Source organism: Lates calcarifer, linkage group LG13, assembly GCF_001640805.2.
Source record: "Lates calcarifer isolate ASB-BC8 linkage group LG13, TLL_Latcal_v3, whole genome shotgun sequence".
Classification (NCBI taxonomy): Eukaryota; Metazoa; Chordata; class Actinopteri; family Centropomidae; genus Lates; species Lates calcarifer.
In genome coordinates, this window is record NC_066845.1 from 4574928 (window position 1) to 4593455 (window position 18528).

At 39.7% G+C, this 18528-nt stretch overlaps 2 protein-coding genes across 5 annotated transcripts in view; both read right to left on the minus strand.

Moving 5' to 3' along the window:
* Positions 1–9447, minus strand: part of slc23a2 (solute carrier family 23 member 2) — a 38809-nt gene extending 29362 nt beyond the window's left edge. The window contains exon 1 of the mRNA XM_051075102.1: positions 9124–9447. The gene's annotated coding sequence lies outside the window, so the exon portion shown is untranslated. The remainder of the gene's footprint in view (positions 1–9123) is intronic.
* Positions 9448–12097: 2650 nt separating this feature from the next.
* kcnip3b (Kv channel interacting protein 3b, calsenilin) overlaps positions 12098–18528 on the minus strand; it is a 41764-nt gene continuing 35333 nt past the window's right edge. For all 4 annotated transcript variants that reach the window (XM_018674057.1, XM_051075246.1, XM_018674074.2 and 1 more), the window contains 6 exons: positions 16506–16630; positions 16311–16380; positions 15286–15464; positions 14758–14862; positions 14573–14635; positions 12098–13283 (listed from right to left, as the gene is read on the minus strand). In XM_018674057.1, the coding sequence (XP_018529573.1) occupies positions 13236–13283; positions 14573–14635; positions 14758–14862; positions 15286–15464; positions 16311–16380; positions 16506–16630 (590 nt within the window). In that variant the 3' untranslated portion in view covers positions 12098–13235. The remainder of the gene's footprint in view (positions 13284–14572; positions 14636–14757; positions 14863–15285; positions 15465–16310; positions 16381–16505; positions 16631–18528) is intronic.

An 18528-nucleotide genomic window follows, 5' to 3' on the forward strand; every position in this document is an offset into this window, starting at 1 on the left:
TTTATTATATTTAAATGTCTTGTGTGTATGTACCATAACTTTTCAACTATGCCTTCATGAGTTTATTTTCTTAAGCACCTAGAGCTTGAGCGTTCTAATAAAATGTAATATATTATTAGTATTACTTTTTATTTAAAGTTTTAGCTATAACCTAAATTTCAGACTGTCTCTACTGAGTACATTAAGTTCCAAAGAGATATGAAGGTCTTCTCTGAATCTGTTAAATGGCTCAGCCTGGACTGCACAGTGCTGGTTTTAGCCTCTCAGCCTGAACCTCAGTCATGTCCACTATAATGGACATTTCATGGATGCAGCATCTGTGATTAAACACAGGTTTTTGAGGGGATTTTCAGAGGCACGGAGTTTGTTTGAAGCCCTGTTGATGGGGTAAACCCAGACAAGAGGAACTAAATAATGGAATCACCTGGTTTGAGGTTTGTGGTTGGAAAATAATGCTACAGATACTTGACCCTTCATGTCACATGGTTACCTATTTCTGGTGTGAGCATTTCTTTTGCCCAAGTCAAGCACATACTAACTTCAGGGGAGATGCACACACTCATTTGTTGTATAACACCAGATTACTGTGGCAGCTGTCAGTGGCAATAACAATCAATATTAATCAGTCACTCGGAAACAGCCAAAAGGCTTAGCAAGACAACCTTTACAAAACTCACAAAGACAGACATACACACGCTCTGGTTTGCAACTAAGAACCTGAGCTGTTCACTGCTTCGTGTGAGCCACTTGAACTGGATTTCATCTTATTTCCCACAGTGCATATCTGCCTTTACTCTTGTTGATCAGTCACAGGTGGAACGGTTACACCACAAGGCTAAAACTTAAAATACATTCAGCCAATGAAAACAAAATAAAGTAATATTCAATTACTTGGAATTTACTGCAGTTATGACTTATTGAAAACTTAATTCATTTCTGCCATCTTACCTGACTGATCTCCATTTCACTGTTGTAGTCTTCTGTAATATTACAAACCATGACTAGTTTGCAGGTGTACCTTAAATTTCTGTCTGATGATTCAACAACAAGCCTATGAGTCTATAGACATGCTAATGGATCCATGCATGCTAACCCTTGCTAATTACACTGATCACAGAATACACATAGAGGCTGATGGGACAAAATTTAATGGAAATGCAGCTGAATTATGCTCCTAAAAAGCCCAAAATATCAACCTGCTGGATGGTGCTACACAAGTCAGGAAATCACTTAAGTCACTGTGATTCATCTGGAAAATATCTGAAGAAAATTTCATAGCAACCCATCTAATAGTTAGAGAGAGATATTTCAGTCCGAATTAAAGGATTGAACCATCAGGAAAAGGAAAGAAAAAAATGGAAGAAGAGAGCAACAGCGGTGGTGATGATGACATCAGTGCAGGGAAAGTGCAAGATTACACAGATTATACATGACTAATGAGTTTCATTATAGTTTGGGAAATGTAGTCAGCTTCCAGATAAAAATTAACTTGCACTGTGTAGTTACAGTATTTAATAGTCAGTCTAAAGCCAAAGTAATCCTGCTTTCTTTAGTAAGTTCTTTAGAGTTCAGCAGCAGGAGGGCTCCCATGCTGAGTTGAACAAACACATTTCTCAGTTAAAGAAACCAAAGCAGCAGGAAAGACAGTCACATTTAGATCAGGGGGACGGAGATGTTCAGCCTTTAACCGTATTTCTATCCCTTTCTCAAAGCAACACCTACACCCACACAGTATGCTGCCAGCAGCACATGAATGGGCTATTGAAGGTTACATTAAAAAAAAAAAAACTAAGTAGACCTGTACTGTAACTGTACACTTTTCTTATAGGTTGTTCCACCACCCACAGCCTCAGGCATTTTTCCCATCAAACCCAGCAGGGATATTCAACAGTAAAGGTATCCATTGTTGCTTGAAATTGATGAAATTCTTTGAGCCTACCCAAGGCAGGTTCCTGCTGTTGCTCTCAGTGGGACAACTACTTTTGTTTGCTTGTACAGTAACTGTGGAGACGGATTACCTCCATTTAGCCCCTTAACAAGTTTCATAATGATCAGCTACAAATGCCCTACCTGAGATATTACAGCAAACAAAGTGACTCAGTTACATTAAAAGTGGGTCATCTGAGAAAATGTTGTGATCTCTTACAACACTTACACAGGTTAGAGCTGTGGCTGACACATTTAAAATGAGCAAAACTGGGTTATGGTTTTAAGATTCAGTGATGGTTCAATTTCCTGTACTACTATGGAGGTAAGACACTATAGTAAGTTAGTGGAAGTGAAAAGAGAAAAGCAGCAAATCCTCACATAGGAGAAGCTACAACCACAGACAGTTTGGCATTTTTGCTAAAAAATGACATGAACAACTCAACAATACAAAATAGGGGCTGATTTAATTTTCTGGTGATTGACTAATCACTGTAGCTCTACATATTTTGGGCCAAAATATAAATATTACAACTGGTATCATACAAGGGCGATTGATAGGTTTGTGGCCTAATTTTCAACTAATCAATTAATTAACTGTTAATTAACTGTTTTTAACTGTTGCAGCTTCAAAGTATAGTTTTTAATAGTTCATCATACTTGCACAAACAAACCCAACCCTGCTGCAGAGTCACCACATCCACCCAAACACACACACGCATATTGTGTTGTGGTTCACGTGAAGTGTGTTGTGGTAACAGGGGAGAGGACAGACGAAATAAATGTGAGGGCTCAGGGGAGATAAGCAGACACTGCTGAGGAGTGATATGAAAACTCCTCATAGACAGACCTGATAGCAGAGGACAGGAGAAGATAGAGATCAAGGCCTGGGACCTAAAACAAGAGCTTTCAACTTGCAGCAAGGTCCCGTTGCTGTACATGTAAAACATTATTAGCCTGTACATTGAAGGGGACCAGCAAGGACTGAGTGGAGGCTAAGCCAGCTTTAACAGAACAATAGACTTTACTGTGCGCGCACACACGCACACACCACAGCACACACACACACACACACACAAGTAGGTAGTCAATTTACAGTATTTCCACAGTGACCTAGGAAACATGACTGATGTCTGTGAACAGTGAGCAGATGTGCTGGCCCTTTGCAGAGCTGAAATGATCAGTTGATTAACAGAATTTTTTTTTATTTTATTTTGATCATTTAATCATTTCAGCTTGTTTTTATTTGAGGAGAAATGCAGAAACTTCACTGACCCCAAGATTAAGATTTGATGGTCCCCTTTGTTTTCTATTATATTAAATTAAATACCTTTGGGTCGTGGATTGTTTATTGTTTTTGATTAGACAAAAAAAAATAAAAAATTAAATACAACCCCTTGGCCTCTGGAAAGTTTCCACGAGAAACAGCTTTCACTTTTTATAGAGGAAACTACACAATCAATCAAGAAATGAGTCAGCAGATGAATTGATAATAATCAGCTGCAGCCCTGTAGCCCTTATGCATGTAGTAGTTGGTTCCTCGTTCTTGAATGGACGAATTCACTGCTATTCTTGGTCTTTTAGTAAAATCAATTGAATAATTTGCAGTTTTGGATTCCTTGGTTGGATGAAAACAAGACATTTTATGAGGACACCCTATGCTCTAGGATATTGTAATGGCCATTTTACACAGTTTTCTGATGTTGTATAGGCAAGACTATCACTAGAGAGAAATTAAAAGCATATGAAAAGTTAGAAAGTTAGTTGCAGCCCTGAACACAGTGGTAGTTTCATATTGATGTGACTCACTGTAGGCGCTGAAGCATGTTTAATTGATCAATTTGTAATAATGTTAACAATAACAGCACTAACGTAATGGTGGAAAGAGGGAAATGGAATGAACCATGAAAAAAAAAAAACTGATGTCTTCAGTTTAAAACCACTAAAATTATTCAGGTGCTTCAGACATAATGACCTGGAAACAAATGTGGCTGCACACTGTTCTCAGAGTTTTGAAAATTTGATGCCTTAATAAAGAGCATAGACCTCAGATGGACGACTTCCAGTAGAAAGGAAAACAGTACGTAAGTCAATTAGTAATGCTCTTTAGTCTGCTGCTACCAGTGTATTCATCATCTGTCATGCTGCTGATTAAATTTTTATGAAACTTGGATATGATGTGGCTCATTGCTCTGTTCCAGTATTTCCAGAGAAAACATTTAACTGTCTGTTAGCAAGGCACAAAATCTGGGTTTTATGAAGAGTGCTGGATCCTGACATTTATTCAAACTACACTGATATGACAGAGAGGTGGAAAGAGGCCAGAGTTTTAAATTACACTGGACAATTCAAATAACTTCCACAATTAAAACTATGGACTCATTTATCGGTTTTAATTGTTTAGTCTGTAAAATGTTGGAAAGCAGTGAAAAATGTCCCTGCAGTCCAAGGTAATCACCAGGTTGCTAGTTTTGCCTGATCAACACTTCAAAACCTCAGGATATTAATTTTACTTTCCCATAAGAAAACAGTCAACAAACTAAATTAAATGTTATTTCAGGGCAAACTATTCAGAGCCACATGATAAAATATAACCCTTTACCACCCACTGCACAACCACACACGCACACCTTTACACAGTACAGTGGGAAGGCACAGCATGACCCAGCACTACAGTGTAATCTTAGTCACATGCTGCCTACAGCAAACAGGGCCAGCAATCCTTTTCTGCGACCCAGTTCTGCTCAGTGTGCCTGTTCCTGGCCCAGCCTGGCCTGACATCCTGTGAGGTGACCCTCTGCTCTATATCCTTTTACTGTAAGTCAGAGTGACTAAGAACTGTTACCATGACTAGGTGAAAAACATGTTTTCAAATAAAGATCCTGTCACAGTCTCTAAACTTGTTATTATGCTGACAAAAACAGACTCGTTATTATCAGCATTGTGTAGGTATCCAATTTCTAATGCACTTTAATTGGGGATCAACAATGCCTGTGATGATTACAGTTTTATGTACAAGCTGAACTAACCTGCAGGTAGCTTTATTTACAGATTGATGCCTGCACTCATGGAACAACAAAAGGAGGAAGCACCTGATCGGTAATGGTACCTCACACTTTTCAGGGTGGCTGGTTTGAGGAAGTTGTTTTGACAGTCAAGTTAACCATAAATAGCAAGCTGTAGTTACACTGAACATTTTGGCCTGAATCAGGGTCAATATATAAAACTGTAGTATGAGGTGAAGACTTACAAGGAAAACATGGGTTTCCTGATGCAAAATGTTTACTTACCATATTAGTTACAAGGGCTTGGATGTGGATAAATAAGTGTGAAAGCTGTCTATTATTTAGAGAGCAAATAAAATGGCCGGTTCTAAACCATTTTCTTCCTTCCTTCCTCTCGTACTTATTTTTGTTATGAATTTCAGCGTCTGCATTTTTTCTAGCGCTGAACAGAACTAACATACTTTTGGGAGGACAGACCTCCATTTACAGGGAGGGGTTGTTTAAAGGATTTAGGCCTTAAAACACTCCCAACCCACCTGCCACTCAACCTGTGCTTTGTGAAGAGGATGCATGGCAGCATTTACAAAAGGAAAAGACACACATGGTCCCAACAGACAATGACACAGATTTCTGTTTCAAATGCTCTATTATATATCACACATCCATTGTTTTACTTCAACATATTTTAGCTTCTTTATGTAATCCTTTGTTTCATAGTATTGGGTATTTTGGAATTTCTCTACACTGGCCTGATTCTGTTTAATTTCATTGTGCTGTATCACTTTATCTGGATCTTGCCATGAAAAGCACTCCATAATTCAGTTTGGAAGTGGAAGTGCTTTGTAAATATAGTTTATCATTATTGTTATCACAGGTTGAAAAGATCAGGCCTGTCGCCCACATGTCTGTGGTCACAACCGCTTTAGATCCATGCATCACTGTATCATGAACTTTTTTTACAGACAGGAGGCAGCAGGGGAGGCTGGGTAAATTCACCTGTACAGTAAGCACTGGCGCCCCCATAGGGTTGTGAGCTCTCCCGACATGACTGTAAATCTTAATCATCCTCATGGTCCGTCCTAAAGTTTGCAAATAACATAACTGCCATCTGCCACATCTGAAAAAGTGATGAGTCTGCATAAGCAAGCAAAGCTGACCAGCTGGGTTTGCTGAGTTCTCTGGATGACTTTGCCAAATTAAATCTGAAACCGTCTTAACATATTCAGCTGTTAGGTGTTTGGTTCCATTTCAATGACTTGCTTTTTAAAAAAAAACTTTATCTTATTTTTAAGCCTATTTTGTTATGCTTTTGTGTGTGTTTGTTTTGCCATTCTATACATTTACACTCGACTGAGACCAGAGTGAAATTCTTAGTGCGTGTGAGCTCACCTGGCCAAGAAAATTTATTCTAGACATTTGCCTGGGTTCAAGGGTGACTCAGCAGGATACTAAATCCTGAGATAAGTTAAACAAATTTAGAGCTCCACCGAACACCTCTCCCACCGCTGGTTAAATCTAAGGCTCACTCTTGACAGCAGTAACTTCTACCTGTTGCCATGAAGATCTGATGGTTGATTTGGTGTAAAGGGTGAAGCAGAATTCACTCTAGCTGAGACAGGGCATTAAAAATAACCTCTGGTGGAGAGGGACTGGCTTCAGTCTTGGTCTTGCTCTCATATGCCGGCGTGCCACAAGACCAGATACAATTTACCAGACCTGAGTCCTGTGCAAAGTGCAGGGATGGGTGCAAAACTCAACACACAGCATGCAAAATCAGTCCTGTGTGCACAGATTGTATCTACCATAACGAACACTCTGAGGAACACTTAATTTAATTTGGGGTAAAAAGCACCATATTAAGGACAGCACACAAGTTTAATTTGTGGCAAGTACTTGACATAAAAATGTGCTCATCATCTCAGCCTCTTTTCAGAGGCTGAGGCTGAGGATATTTTCAGACCAGCTTCAAGGTTCAAGATTCAAGGTTGCTTCTACTGTCCCTGAAAAAAAGAACAATAGTCTAGTCTCGAATTAAAGGAATTAACAAGCAGAGAACAAACATGCTGCAAAAATACCTAAAAACACTTGCAACACTGGTCTAAACTTGACACAAGTGTACAAACACACATTGCACCTGCATGCCTACAACCAAGCACTGAACAATAAGACCATCATACTGACTATAGACTGACTTGAGACACCACATAACTTCCTGTTTTATGGACACTGATGTGCAAATGATGGTCATAGTGCTGGTCCACAAAACTGTCAACCTCGGTCTAATAGCTACAAATGTCAGAGATGCTAGTGAGCAAACTGAGAATAAAGAGGCCTTTATTGTGGCCTTCATCTGGGATATAATGGTTTGATGACCCTGTGGATGGAGGCCACAGGCTCAACGTGTTGGTCTCACGATAAAGTTCCTATTTATCCTAAAACTGTAGCTGTAGTTTTCAAGTCCTCAGACTATTTTTGTTCTCCATGAACTTTGAGGGCAGCCAGAAATCCCTACTCTGTGTAAACTGAGGATAGCAGTGTCATCTGGAAAATTCAATACATATTGATTAGACTGGGAGCTGACACAGTCAAGCTGTTTTCTGGCAGCAGGGGTTAACACAAAGTTACATCTGTATGCAAATGCTTGGGCACACCTTACACATTACATACTTGGCAGATTTTTAGAGGCAGAAAAAAGTGCATATGAGTAGTAGACAGTAATTTCAAAATGAACCTTTCCTCAAATGTTAATGCACTGAAATACACAGTTATTGTGGCTTGTGCAGATATCACAGCTTATCAACAACATCAGTCTCTCTAGGCTGGATTTGAGAGTTTTCACCCACTGTTTCCTGGAGATCACTTCAAGTTCAAGGGGTATTTTTAGGCCGTCTGCACAGCATCTTTAAGATCTACCTGAAGCTATCATCTCTGATGGAGAACATGTCCCACCCGACGCAGGACTGACAGGCTGCTTCACCCTGCCATTCCTAAATCTTCGGCTTGTGCTTCTTGACGTAGTTCATGGTGGATTTTGAGGTCTGCTTTGGATCACTGTCCTGTTTCACTTTCTTGACTGGCTGACATGGCGTCTGCATCCAGACTTATTGTGATATTTAATGGAAGGCTCTATCTGTGCGATGTTTCCTGTGCCACAACCCCACAGCAGAATATTTATAACCCCAGTGTTTACCAGTAGGACAAATACTGACCTAGTAGAGTGCCCAGACTTTTGAGCTGCAATTGCTGTAATTATTTTCAGTTTTGTAAGTTCATGAAATAAATAGGTAACATTTTAAGAGGGCATTTTTTATGTCTGTATGCTGTAGGGGGTGTATTTACTTCTGTTCACATCACATTTAACAAAATATGTAATTTTCCCAGGACCATCCAAACACTTGAATGTGACTGCATTTCAGATCTTGCAGAGACTCCAGGGAGGCAGTGTCTTTACCCAACAACATCACTCAGTTGTCCCAAAAACTCTGCACATCTGAACTTACCTTTTTAATAAAGTGTGTTTGCCTCAGATAGAAGCACAAGCACACACACTGTAAGCACACACACCTGCCCAGCCACGTTTCCAGGACAACCCCCATCATCAGGAGCCAATAAATCCTAATGGCCAAATAAGCTCTGGTGTCCCAGATTGTGCTGCCTGATGGCTGTAGTTTTGTACCAGCTCAGCTACCTTATGGGGTCTCATTAATTTCAAATGATACAGGACAATGCCAGCTCGTGATGCATGTTCAACCTCTCTACAGTGTGTTTTAGAGACACAGTAAAGTCCTCCAATCTAAAAAAAACCTCGAGGCATCTGACCTCCACACGTGAAAGATCATAATTCCTGCGCTAAATGCAGTTTTTTACTCTGCTTTGTCGTAATAAGTGGACAGATAAAGAGGGGAGGGTATGTAAAGGCTGATTTGGCCTTGTGATACACGGTCACACTTGAGCATCAGCAGACACACGGTCACACACGGCCGGTGGGCCCATGAAGTCCTCCGGCTACCAGAGGAGACACCTTTACATCTCTGAACGTTATGTATCCGCGGCCAGCTTATAGCCCCGAGCCGCGACGGGGCGAAGTGAGGCCATGCAAAGCTCGGCTCTCTACATGCCCTACTTCCTAACATCCACGTGTGTGTTAAGTCTGTGTCATGGGATTTTAAAAAAGGCACGTTTTGGGACTCACCTGCCTGATGAAAGAGAAGACGGAGCCCACTTCCCTTCTCGGCTAACCGTTGGCTCGTCCCCGTGGTTTGTGTTGTTGAGGCTGAGAGAGGACGGAGGGCAAGGATAGCCTTACGCCTGAAGCCGAATGGTAGCCCCCCACACACACACACACACGGCGAACGGACTGCGGCGAAGAGATGAGACCGTCCTCGGGCCCGGTTCTTCAGAGGAGAGCTCCTTCTCTCAACACAAACGCGGGTTTAAGCAGCCGACAGACGCGCTGCCCATGGAGGGATCTTGCCTTTCATAAAGCCACGGGGGTTGACGTTCATCTTCACGCATGCCCACGTTTAGCCGTGACGTCAAGGACCTGCCTCTTGCCCCGCCTTGGAAGCGCAGGCTCAGCCAATCAGGAGCGGCCTGGCGGTGACGCAGCCCTGCCTCCCTCTCCTGTGTGGATTTCAGTACCTGCAACAGTTTCTGTAATAATAACCTTTTCTTGCATAAGATGCGCCTTTTTTTCTGTTGCTTAACCAGCACGTTTTCTGCCTCCTAAAATATTAATATACGGTCTGTCTGCCTTCCTTCCTCCCTCTGTGCCTTTAGGCTTATGTATTCCCCCATACCGCCATCTGATGGTTGTTTAGCTGCACTGCCTTCATCTGCCAACATTCACACATGGTGTATGGTGATCCTGGCATAACCCGGCTGGCACAGGGTTGCATAATAGGCATAAAGGGTAACTTAGTATATTTCATCATGTATTGTACTGAATTTGGAAATGCTGGGAAAGGGACGGCTATTAGAAGGAAAACAATGACACACACACACACACACACACACACACACACACACAAATAAAATAAGGGATTTTCTCAGCAAATGTGAATTGTGAAATGTGCTTGCACTGTGAATGAACATACAGTACTCTTCTCACTTTTCCGGCACTGGTTTAATATGTAAATCGAGAACGAGTGGTGGAAAGTACATTTACTCAAATACTGTAGATGAAACAACAAGAACAGAGACAGTGTGCAGGCATGGATAAAAAAAAAAAAAATATTTACCAAATCTCAAATTGTAACAGCAGATAAATAGATTGATAGTTAGATATATAGATAGATAGATTTGAGGTTTATCAATCAAGTTTTGGCTGACACATGTAAAACCCTGTTGACACCTAATAACCTAATGAAGACCTTGGGATGGATGACACTGTCATCTACCACCTACATAGCTCCCTCTCTAACCTGGAAAAGGCCAAGAGCACTCAGAGAATCACGTTTTTTGATTTCTCCAGTACCTTCAATATGATACAGCCCACACCTCTGAAGGACAAGATGGTGTGCACCGAATGTGGATCAAAACCTCACAGTGTGGATCATGGACTACTTCACCAACCTACCATAGCAAGTGAGGGACTGTGAGTCTGACATGGTTGTCTGCAGCACAGGGGCCCTGCAGGAAACAGTCCCAGCTCCCTTCCTCTTCACCTTCTACACTAGCAGGGGTCAATAGGGGCCTATCAACAAATTTTTGGGGCCCCACAAGAGGTCAGTTCAGCCACTTAAGATTCTCTCTGTGAGTGATGATAGATCACATACAGGGCTGCATGGATTTCATAATCAACCTGAAAAGTGGTACAGAGTGAACAGTAAACTCTGAAAGTTCAGGCAGGGTCACTTACGTCAAGGCGCTGACCATTTATAGAAAATGTTTAAAGATTTGGTGGAGAGGTCTCTGCGGTTTGAGGAGGAGCTCTCAAAAAATCTGTGCAGCAACATGAATTCTGCTGGGAATAACTAATCCCAGAGAAAAACACAAGGGATACAGCATATGACATTAACATTTAGCATTTCATCAGGCTGAGGTGGTGGAGGGAGGTGTCGTCATGGAGAACAGCAGTGAGAAGTGTCAGGTTACAAGAGTCACTGTGTGTACACCTGCAGGAATATGACTGAGCATTACAAGCAGCTGATGAATAAACCACTGGAGGGGAAGCATGAATGAAGCAGCTGATGCCAGTCAGCTAATGCAGGGTGACTTCAGTGGTCTGCCTCAGCTAACACAGTCACTCAATTTAGATAATAATAGGCTGAAATGATTATAGTAATCATCACCAGCAGAGTTTTAGTAGAAATACTCAAGACCTTTACTGAGGTGTAAAAATACCCAATGAGAAATAAAACGCTTGCATTCAAAAATATACATGAGTGTTATCAGTCACAGGAGTGTTAGCTATATTATATTATTAAATTATCAATATTAATGCATCAGTGCATAAATTGCTTTCTGTTGCAGCCGATCCAGGTGCAGCTACTTTTAAGTACTTTATATACAGTTTGGTATTTTAGTTCAGTGGTTCCCTACTTAGGGGTCAGCCCTATCCAAAGGTTCAAAAGATTAATCTGGGGAGTTATACTGTCATTAATGGGGAATGAAAGAAAAAAGGAAATTCTGCTACTTAAAACTTTGTTTTTTAAAATTCACTCTGTAAACTTTGCTCTGTGTGAAATATTGGATAATCTGACTTTTTTGTGCCTTAATCTGTTATTTAAATGAAATCATCTGAGAGGTTTAGAGGGGAAGTGTGCCTTTGTTTGAACGACTAACAACTCGTGAAATATGTCAAAGGGCTCCAAGCAGACAAGTTGTATTATATTTTGTGAGCTTATCATGTGTTTTTTTTTAATGTAAAATATTAATTTAAAAAGTATCTATCTATCTGTCAAATAAATGTAGTATGTTAGTATGTTCATAAACAGTACAAGCAAATTTCACACCTCACATTTGCTGACAAAACATCCTTATTTTAGAGGGGGGTTTGTGTGTGTGTGTGTGTGTGTGTGTGTGTGTGTCACTGTTTTCCAACTGATGAATGTCATTTTTGTTAGTTGACTTTATCTTTGTTCACTCACATTTTTGCTGCTTTATCACCTGAGAGCAGGAGGTGAATGTAATGAAGGGACGCATTAAAAAAAGGAGAGGTCGCAGCTGTTGACAGCATCTTTAATTAACCGACATCACAGAGGTCCTACTGTACTGTACATTATACTGTGGCACTTAGAGTCAGCATGCTTGTAGATACTGAGGAACCAAGATAAAGCCTTAATTCAGCATAAAAGAACACACTTCTAACAGTCCTTTTGTATCTTCACAGTACTGTACAGACTCCACTTTTCCAATCTGACCAGCTAAATATAATCTTCCCGAAAAATACAAAAAGAAAAAAAAAAGAGAAATCTTTGAATAATCCATTTAAATCCTGTGAAGAACTGTTACTAAACATGATGTTAAACTGATAAACACAGAGATTTCATAAACAAACACTCAGTTCTGGTCCTATTCCATCACCCAGTGCAGTACAGAGGAAACCAATACAACGTAGGATATATAACTATTCACTATACATATATACAAATACACTGGTTTCCATCAGTGGTGTATCAGGTGCAGGTATCTACAGTGCCTTTATCTCAGGCGCATATAATACATAGTCATAAAATTGTAGTGCAAGCTAATTCCACATCACATATTTGATGACAAACATGCTTTAGTTCATTTCTCTTTTTTTTTTTTTTTGGGTGGGTGGGGGGGGGGATTTTAATTTTTTCCTGTGCTGCTCTTTGTTCACCCAGTGCTCTAAAAATTCTCCAGGACACAGTAGGTCTGTGTGAGAAACAGTGTGTGTGTGTCAGAGACAGAAACAAGGTGTATTAGTGTTAAAGCTAGTGTCCTTGTGTGCTCAGGTCAATGGATTACTGTAAGCTTCTTCGCTCTTTGTTGGTTGTTGATCCTTTTTGTCTGAAGATAAAAGAACAAGGGGCTCATCTGTTGCCTCATTGAGGATGGGATTTTTACCCAGGAAGCTTCTTCTGTCTGTAACAGTCGTTTTAATCCAGAAGCAGTTGCAGGATGCAGCTAAAAAGAGCGTGACGAGAAACAGCGAAAACGTCTAGTTCCCGTTTCTTTACAGTACCTACGTTATGTGTCAGGATGTCATGTTTTAGTGTGGAGTTTGAGGTGCGGGTGAGGTCCATGGTGTTGTGTGTGTGTGTGTGTGTGTGTGTGTGTGTGTGAGTTGTGCACGTGGGGCTAGTGGAGGAAAACTACTGAGAGAATCTCCATTCCTTATATCACATTTTCAAACAGCTGCATGGAGTTCATGATGTTCTCGTCCTGGAAAAAAAAGATAAAAGATAAAAAAAAACAAAAAAAAAAAACACTCAACACCAGATGTCTGAGGTAAGGTTAGGTGGATTTGTTTAGAAAGTTTAAACATAGTACTTGAGTTTTTATCAACTGGCTTAAGTGATAATGTAGTTTGCATCAAGTCTTATGAATGTGAAAGTTTCACAAACACATGCACTAAATGACATTTAGAACACGGAAAAGGTTTGAATCAGACCCATAGAGCATTTTAAAAACTTTCACTTTTTGGCAAATCCTATGAGACAAAAATTATGAATTCAATATCAGTAATTATAAATATACATTTATAGATCATATGTTAAGTGGGTAACACTTTATTTTAAGTGTCCAAATTTTGATTAGTTCTGATTAGTTTCCCAATAAAGTCAATGGAAGTTTCCCTGCAAGAATCATGTACATTTACATTTACTTTTTAGTGTTTTTGGCACAAATTTAGTGCACATTATAGATAAAACAAGTAAACAGTGATTACTCTGTACACTTCCAATTATTTCTAAATGCTAAGCTAACATTGCACAACCTTCAGACTTCAGTCAGAAAATAACAGATAAGCTAAAGCTTCAAAATTTAAGATGTGTCTACAAACACCCAAATCAGTATATATGAAGACAAAGTTTCCAATAATAAGAATGATGAATAAATATTTACTAGGATGTAAACTGAGCATTTCCCGACAGACACAACTCTTAAAGTCAATAATAAACTCAACAGAAGAAACTGAACAGTCTCTGAACTTTGTTTCTTTTTGCCCTGTAATTGCTTCCAAATCACATGTTCTTTAATGGAAACTTTTAGGGAGATTTTTAGGAAGTAACCTGTAAAATAAAGCCTAACCACTGAGTAATTTTAAATGAGGTCCCAGTATGACATAGGATCAAGTTAGGTGTTGCCTTTCAACTCTACAAATTTGCAGTTACGTTAAATAATCTATGACCAACACTGTGAGCTGTACCTTCTATTTGTTTTGTCTTTTTGGAGTCTGTATAAGAGTTAATTATGTGAATGAAAGGTGGTGGGAAATAGAACGTAAGAAGAAGAAGGGTCTGGATATGATTCAAGAATGAGATGAGAAACATGAATGTGGATGATCTTAGTCAGTGCCTCATTAACCAGTGACACTTTGTTGTCACTGCTGTTGTACCAGGGTCTATGACCTACGGTGCACTATTTGTGTTGATGAGTAACTGTAATTTTGTTTTTCATAGCACTGTACCAATCTGTTTGTGTGTGGGAGTGGGTGTAAGAGTGTGAGTCACCTTCTGACAGGTTTCAATGAACTCTTCAATGGTCACTACACCATCTCGATTTTTGTCCATTTTCTGAGGGAAAGAGAAGGAAGAAACAAAACAGAGAGAAAAGACACATTAGTGAGAGCAGTTTTTAGATACTTGGTAATGTTTCTTCTTGCACTTATAGCACTGTACACTTGTGTGTTATTAACCTGGAAGAATTTGTCCACATGTTCAGAGGGTGCTTCATCTCGCACACAGGGGTAGGTGTATCTTCCCATCATGTCGTAGATTGACTTCATTATCGCCAACATTTCCTGAAGAGAGGAGGACAGAAGCAAAGAGAAACAATTTAACTACTGATTTTAAATGTACAAAGCTAAGATATACTATATGTGAATCACTAAGAGATTAAATTACTTTTATTTGAGCTGAAAAAGGGTGACTCTAGTATTTTTGGCCTTGTTTTTTCTTATTTTATAGAAGTACATCCAATAAAGTTCCTGTTTTTGCCACATTTTATTAATGAGTAAGATCCTTTTTGTCTAAGCCACAAACAAAACTCTATATTACCACCAGACTCAACAGTTATTTTATTTTACTTTACACAGAACATGGAAGTTAGTGGAGTACCGCTGCGTGGATCGGTTAGTTTGTCTGTGTTGTTCTGTGGTACTAATACTTCTGAATACTCCTTCAATCACTGAAAGTCACTCATTAATGCAAATTGTCGCACATACCTCTTTGGTGATGTAGCCATCCTTATTAATGTCGTAGAGGTTAAAGGCCCAGTTGAGCTTCTCAGTGACCGAGCCTCTGAGCAACACAGACAGGCCGATGACAAAGTCCTCGAAGCGGATTGAGCCGTTTCTGTCGATGTCAAATGCGTTGAACAGGAAGTGAGCATAGGTGGTTGCATCTGCAGAGAAAAGGAGTCAATGTCATGGATTTATTGAACTGTGCTTTGGGAAGGAGGGTTGGACCATATGTTTGACTCCCCAGTGTTATTAATATTTGCTTTCGACCCATAGAATAAACACCTTCGACTCTAATTCTAAACTAAACCCTGACTTCCTGCTTGATATGTTAGTAGAACTGTTATTTTTACATAGCCTGCTGCATATTAAGGAGTGAAACTGGCAACAGTCAGTATTATGGTAGATAACAAAAAAGGTACTTCTTGCTTCAGCTTCTGTCTTTTTTCACTACTGTCACTTATTGAGACACAGGAGGCCTCAGCACCATAATATTTTCACTTAATCCAAGCACTACTACAGGTTGTACTAAACATGCATTGTGTCTACATAATGCATGTAACTTTACCGCGTGACTAGGGTGGAAGTAACAAAAATTGAATGCTAAAAACTCAGGCCAGGTGAATTGAGAAATACGGCTATAAAAACTGATGTAAAATAAAAAGTGAAGTGATATGATGAAAAACAACAAAAAAACTATTCACTTTCCCTGTCCTACACTCATCAATCATCTTTCACAACAATATATATATATATATTTCAAGAAAGTGGTCAATAGATTTGACAAACTTGATTGACATTTGTGAGACTTTTACTTGTAACAGAGTGTTTTACACTGATGTACTATCACTTTCACTAAAGTACAGAATCTATTTACTTCTTCCACTGCTGTCATGAAAAAAATACATAATCTAATACATAATACATAATCATTTTTCGAGCCGACCCATCCCCTAATAATTGTCATACAAGGAGAGAACAGTAGAGGACAGATTGTTTTAACATCTAACCTCCTTGGGGAAAGAACTGAGAATAGATGGACTTGAATGTCTCCTCATCAACCAGCCCACTGGGACACTCCTGCTCAAGGGAAGGGGAAGAAAAAAAATGAGATGTATATTAGAATAATTCAAGTCTATATAAAGCACAATAATGGTGGTAAAGCAATTAAGATGGTCACAGCAGCCGGTAGCCGGACGACATACGTTCTTGAAGCCTCGATAGAGAGACTGAAGCTCCTTCCTGGTGAACTTGGTCTGAGCCTGCAGCTGGTCCAGCCCCTCCGGCTGGTGACGCACCGTCGACAGCTCCAAATCACTGTCGCTGCTGTCTGTGGGAGAAAGAGAAAGAGAGAGAGGAAGGGGTGGATAGACAGAAAGAGAGAAAGAGAGAGAGAAGTGATGTAGAGAAAGATGAAGAGAAAAAGAGGGAGGATGGGGCAGACATTGAGTGTGTGGATGCAGGTCAACATTCAGGGAGGGGTGGGATCACACATTCAACAGGGAGGCATTTTGTTATAGAGGAGGTGGGGAAAAACGTGCGAGTTTCATAGAGAGATTTTAAAAACTGCAGAGGAGCAAAAGGCAGGCAAACGGGGGAGTAGGAAAAAAAAGAAGAGGAGGTACTTTCTTTACGGCGGAAATGTGACCGAAGAAGTTTTGTTTTGTTCTAAAAAAAAAGGCCACTGCAGAAAATCTGAATTTGAGAAATTCAATCAAAGACACTTTTTTACTCACAGAGCAAATCACAAATTCACAATTAAGTGTCGCGGCATAATTGGTTACCAGTTCACACACACTAAGAGAAAGCACTGCATGACTGAGGAAAAAGAAAACATTCAAAAAAAAAAAAAAAAAGGAGGGAAGTTTTCTTGAAATATAGCTTTGGGTTTCTACTGTAACCATACTCACCATCTTTAGACAGAGAGAACAGAAGAGGAGGAGGAGGGGTGTTGACACCAAGATGGAGTGAAAGAGAGTAAATGGAGAACAGTGGGAGAGCGATAGTAAGAGGAAGAAAAAACAAAACAAAACAAAACAAAAGATAACAAGTCAAGTCAGATTGGACACTGAGAGGATTATATGATGAGCACTGAAAGACTCCAGTAAAGACTCAAGTTATTCTGATCAAACATCCAGCAGAGCAGTGAAATACAATATAGCTGTGAAACATAAACCAAAACCAACAAAGAGGGAACTGAAGGTGGGAGCTGATCCGCTCTTATGGAATACCGGATTGTTCCTTCAGGGTTCATTTAAAACAATAAGGCAGTTCAGTCCTGCTCAAAGTGAGAGGGAGACAAGAGGAGACGACCTCTGACCTTCCTCACGAGATGAATTCTCCCACTGAGAACCATGTGTAAAATCAAATGTCAAAACGAGTAAAATCAAATTAACTGGTGGTGATCAAACACAACTTTGCCCTTTAGCATGATAGCTATTTCTTAACCTTGGAAACAGTAGTATGACAAAAAGACTTTTTAAATTAATGGGGGCTTTCAAACACATAAATAGGATGAAGTTTGCTTGGTGTGAGGGAGCAAACTGCCTGCAGGAGACCATGGACACTGAGTTAAAATTCTTTGTCTACATATTCTACTGAAAGTCTCTCACTGAGATTACTCAGTTTTTTTTTTTTTTTTTTAACATAGCTGGATTTTCCTCTGAGTATAAGTTCATATTGGACACTACTTCTTCACAATACATGGACAGAGAAAGCCTGATTTTTCTGAAAGCTCCAGTATATGCGATAGAGCCTGACCGATACATCTGCCAGTTGAAGCTAATTGCAGATAAATCAGTATTGGCATTTATAACAGCTGATAATCCAGATGAAATTAAAGTAATGGAAAGCCAACGATGGCTGCTAAAGATATTTTGATCACCAATGCCATGTTGACAAACTTGATTTGATTTTTATTTGTGAAACAGAAAGACACTGTGCACTGATAAATGAACATTAATGTATGATTTCCTCCCTCTTCAGTACAGTGCTGACTTCAAACACATGCTAGAAGTATAACTGTAGCTAAATTAGTTAGCCACAAAGCTATCTAATGCCATGGTTTGTTAGTAGAGGGCAGCTAATGAACCATAGTTTCAGTGGGTGCATTTGGAAACACGTCTGATTTCAACTGAATATAATGGTAGTTTGTACAATCATTTTAAAGATGATAAACAGTGCCTTTTCAGAATTCACAGCTAACCCCTTTAACTCGTCTGACCATCA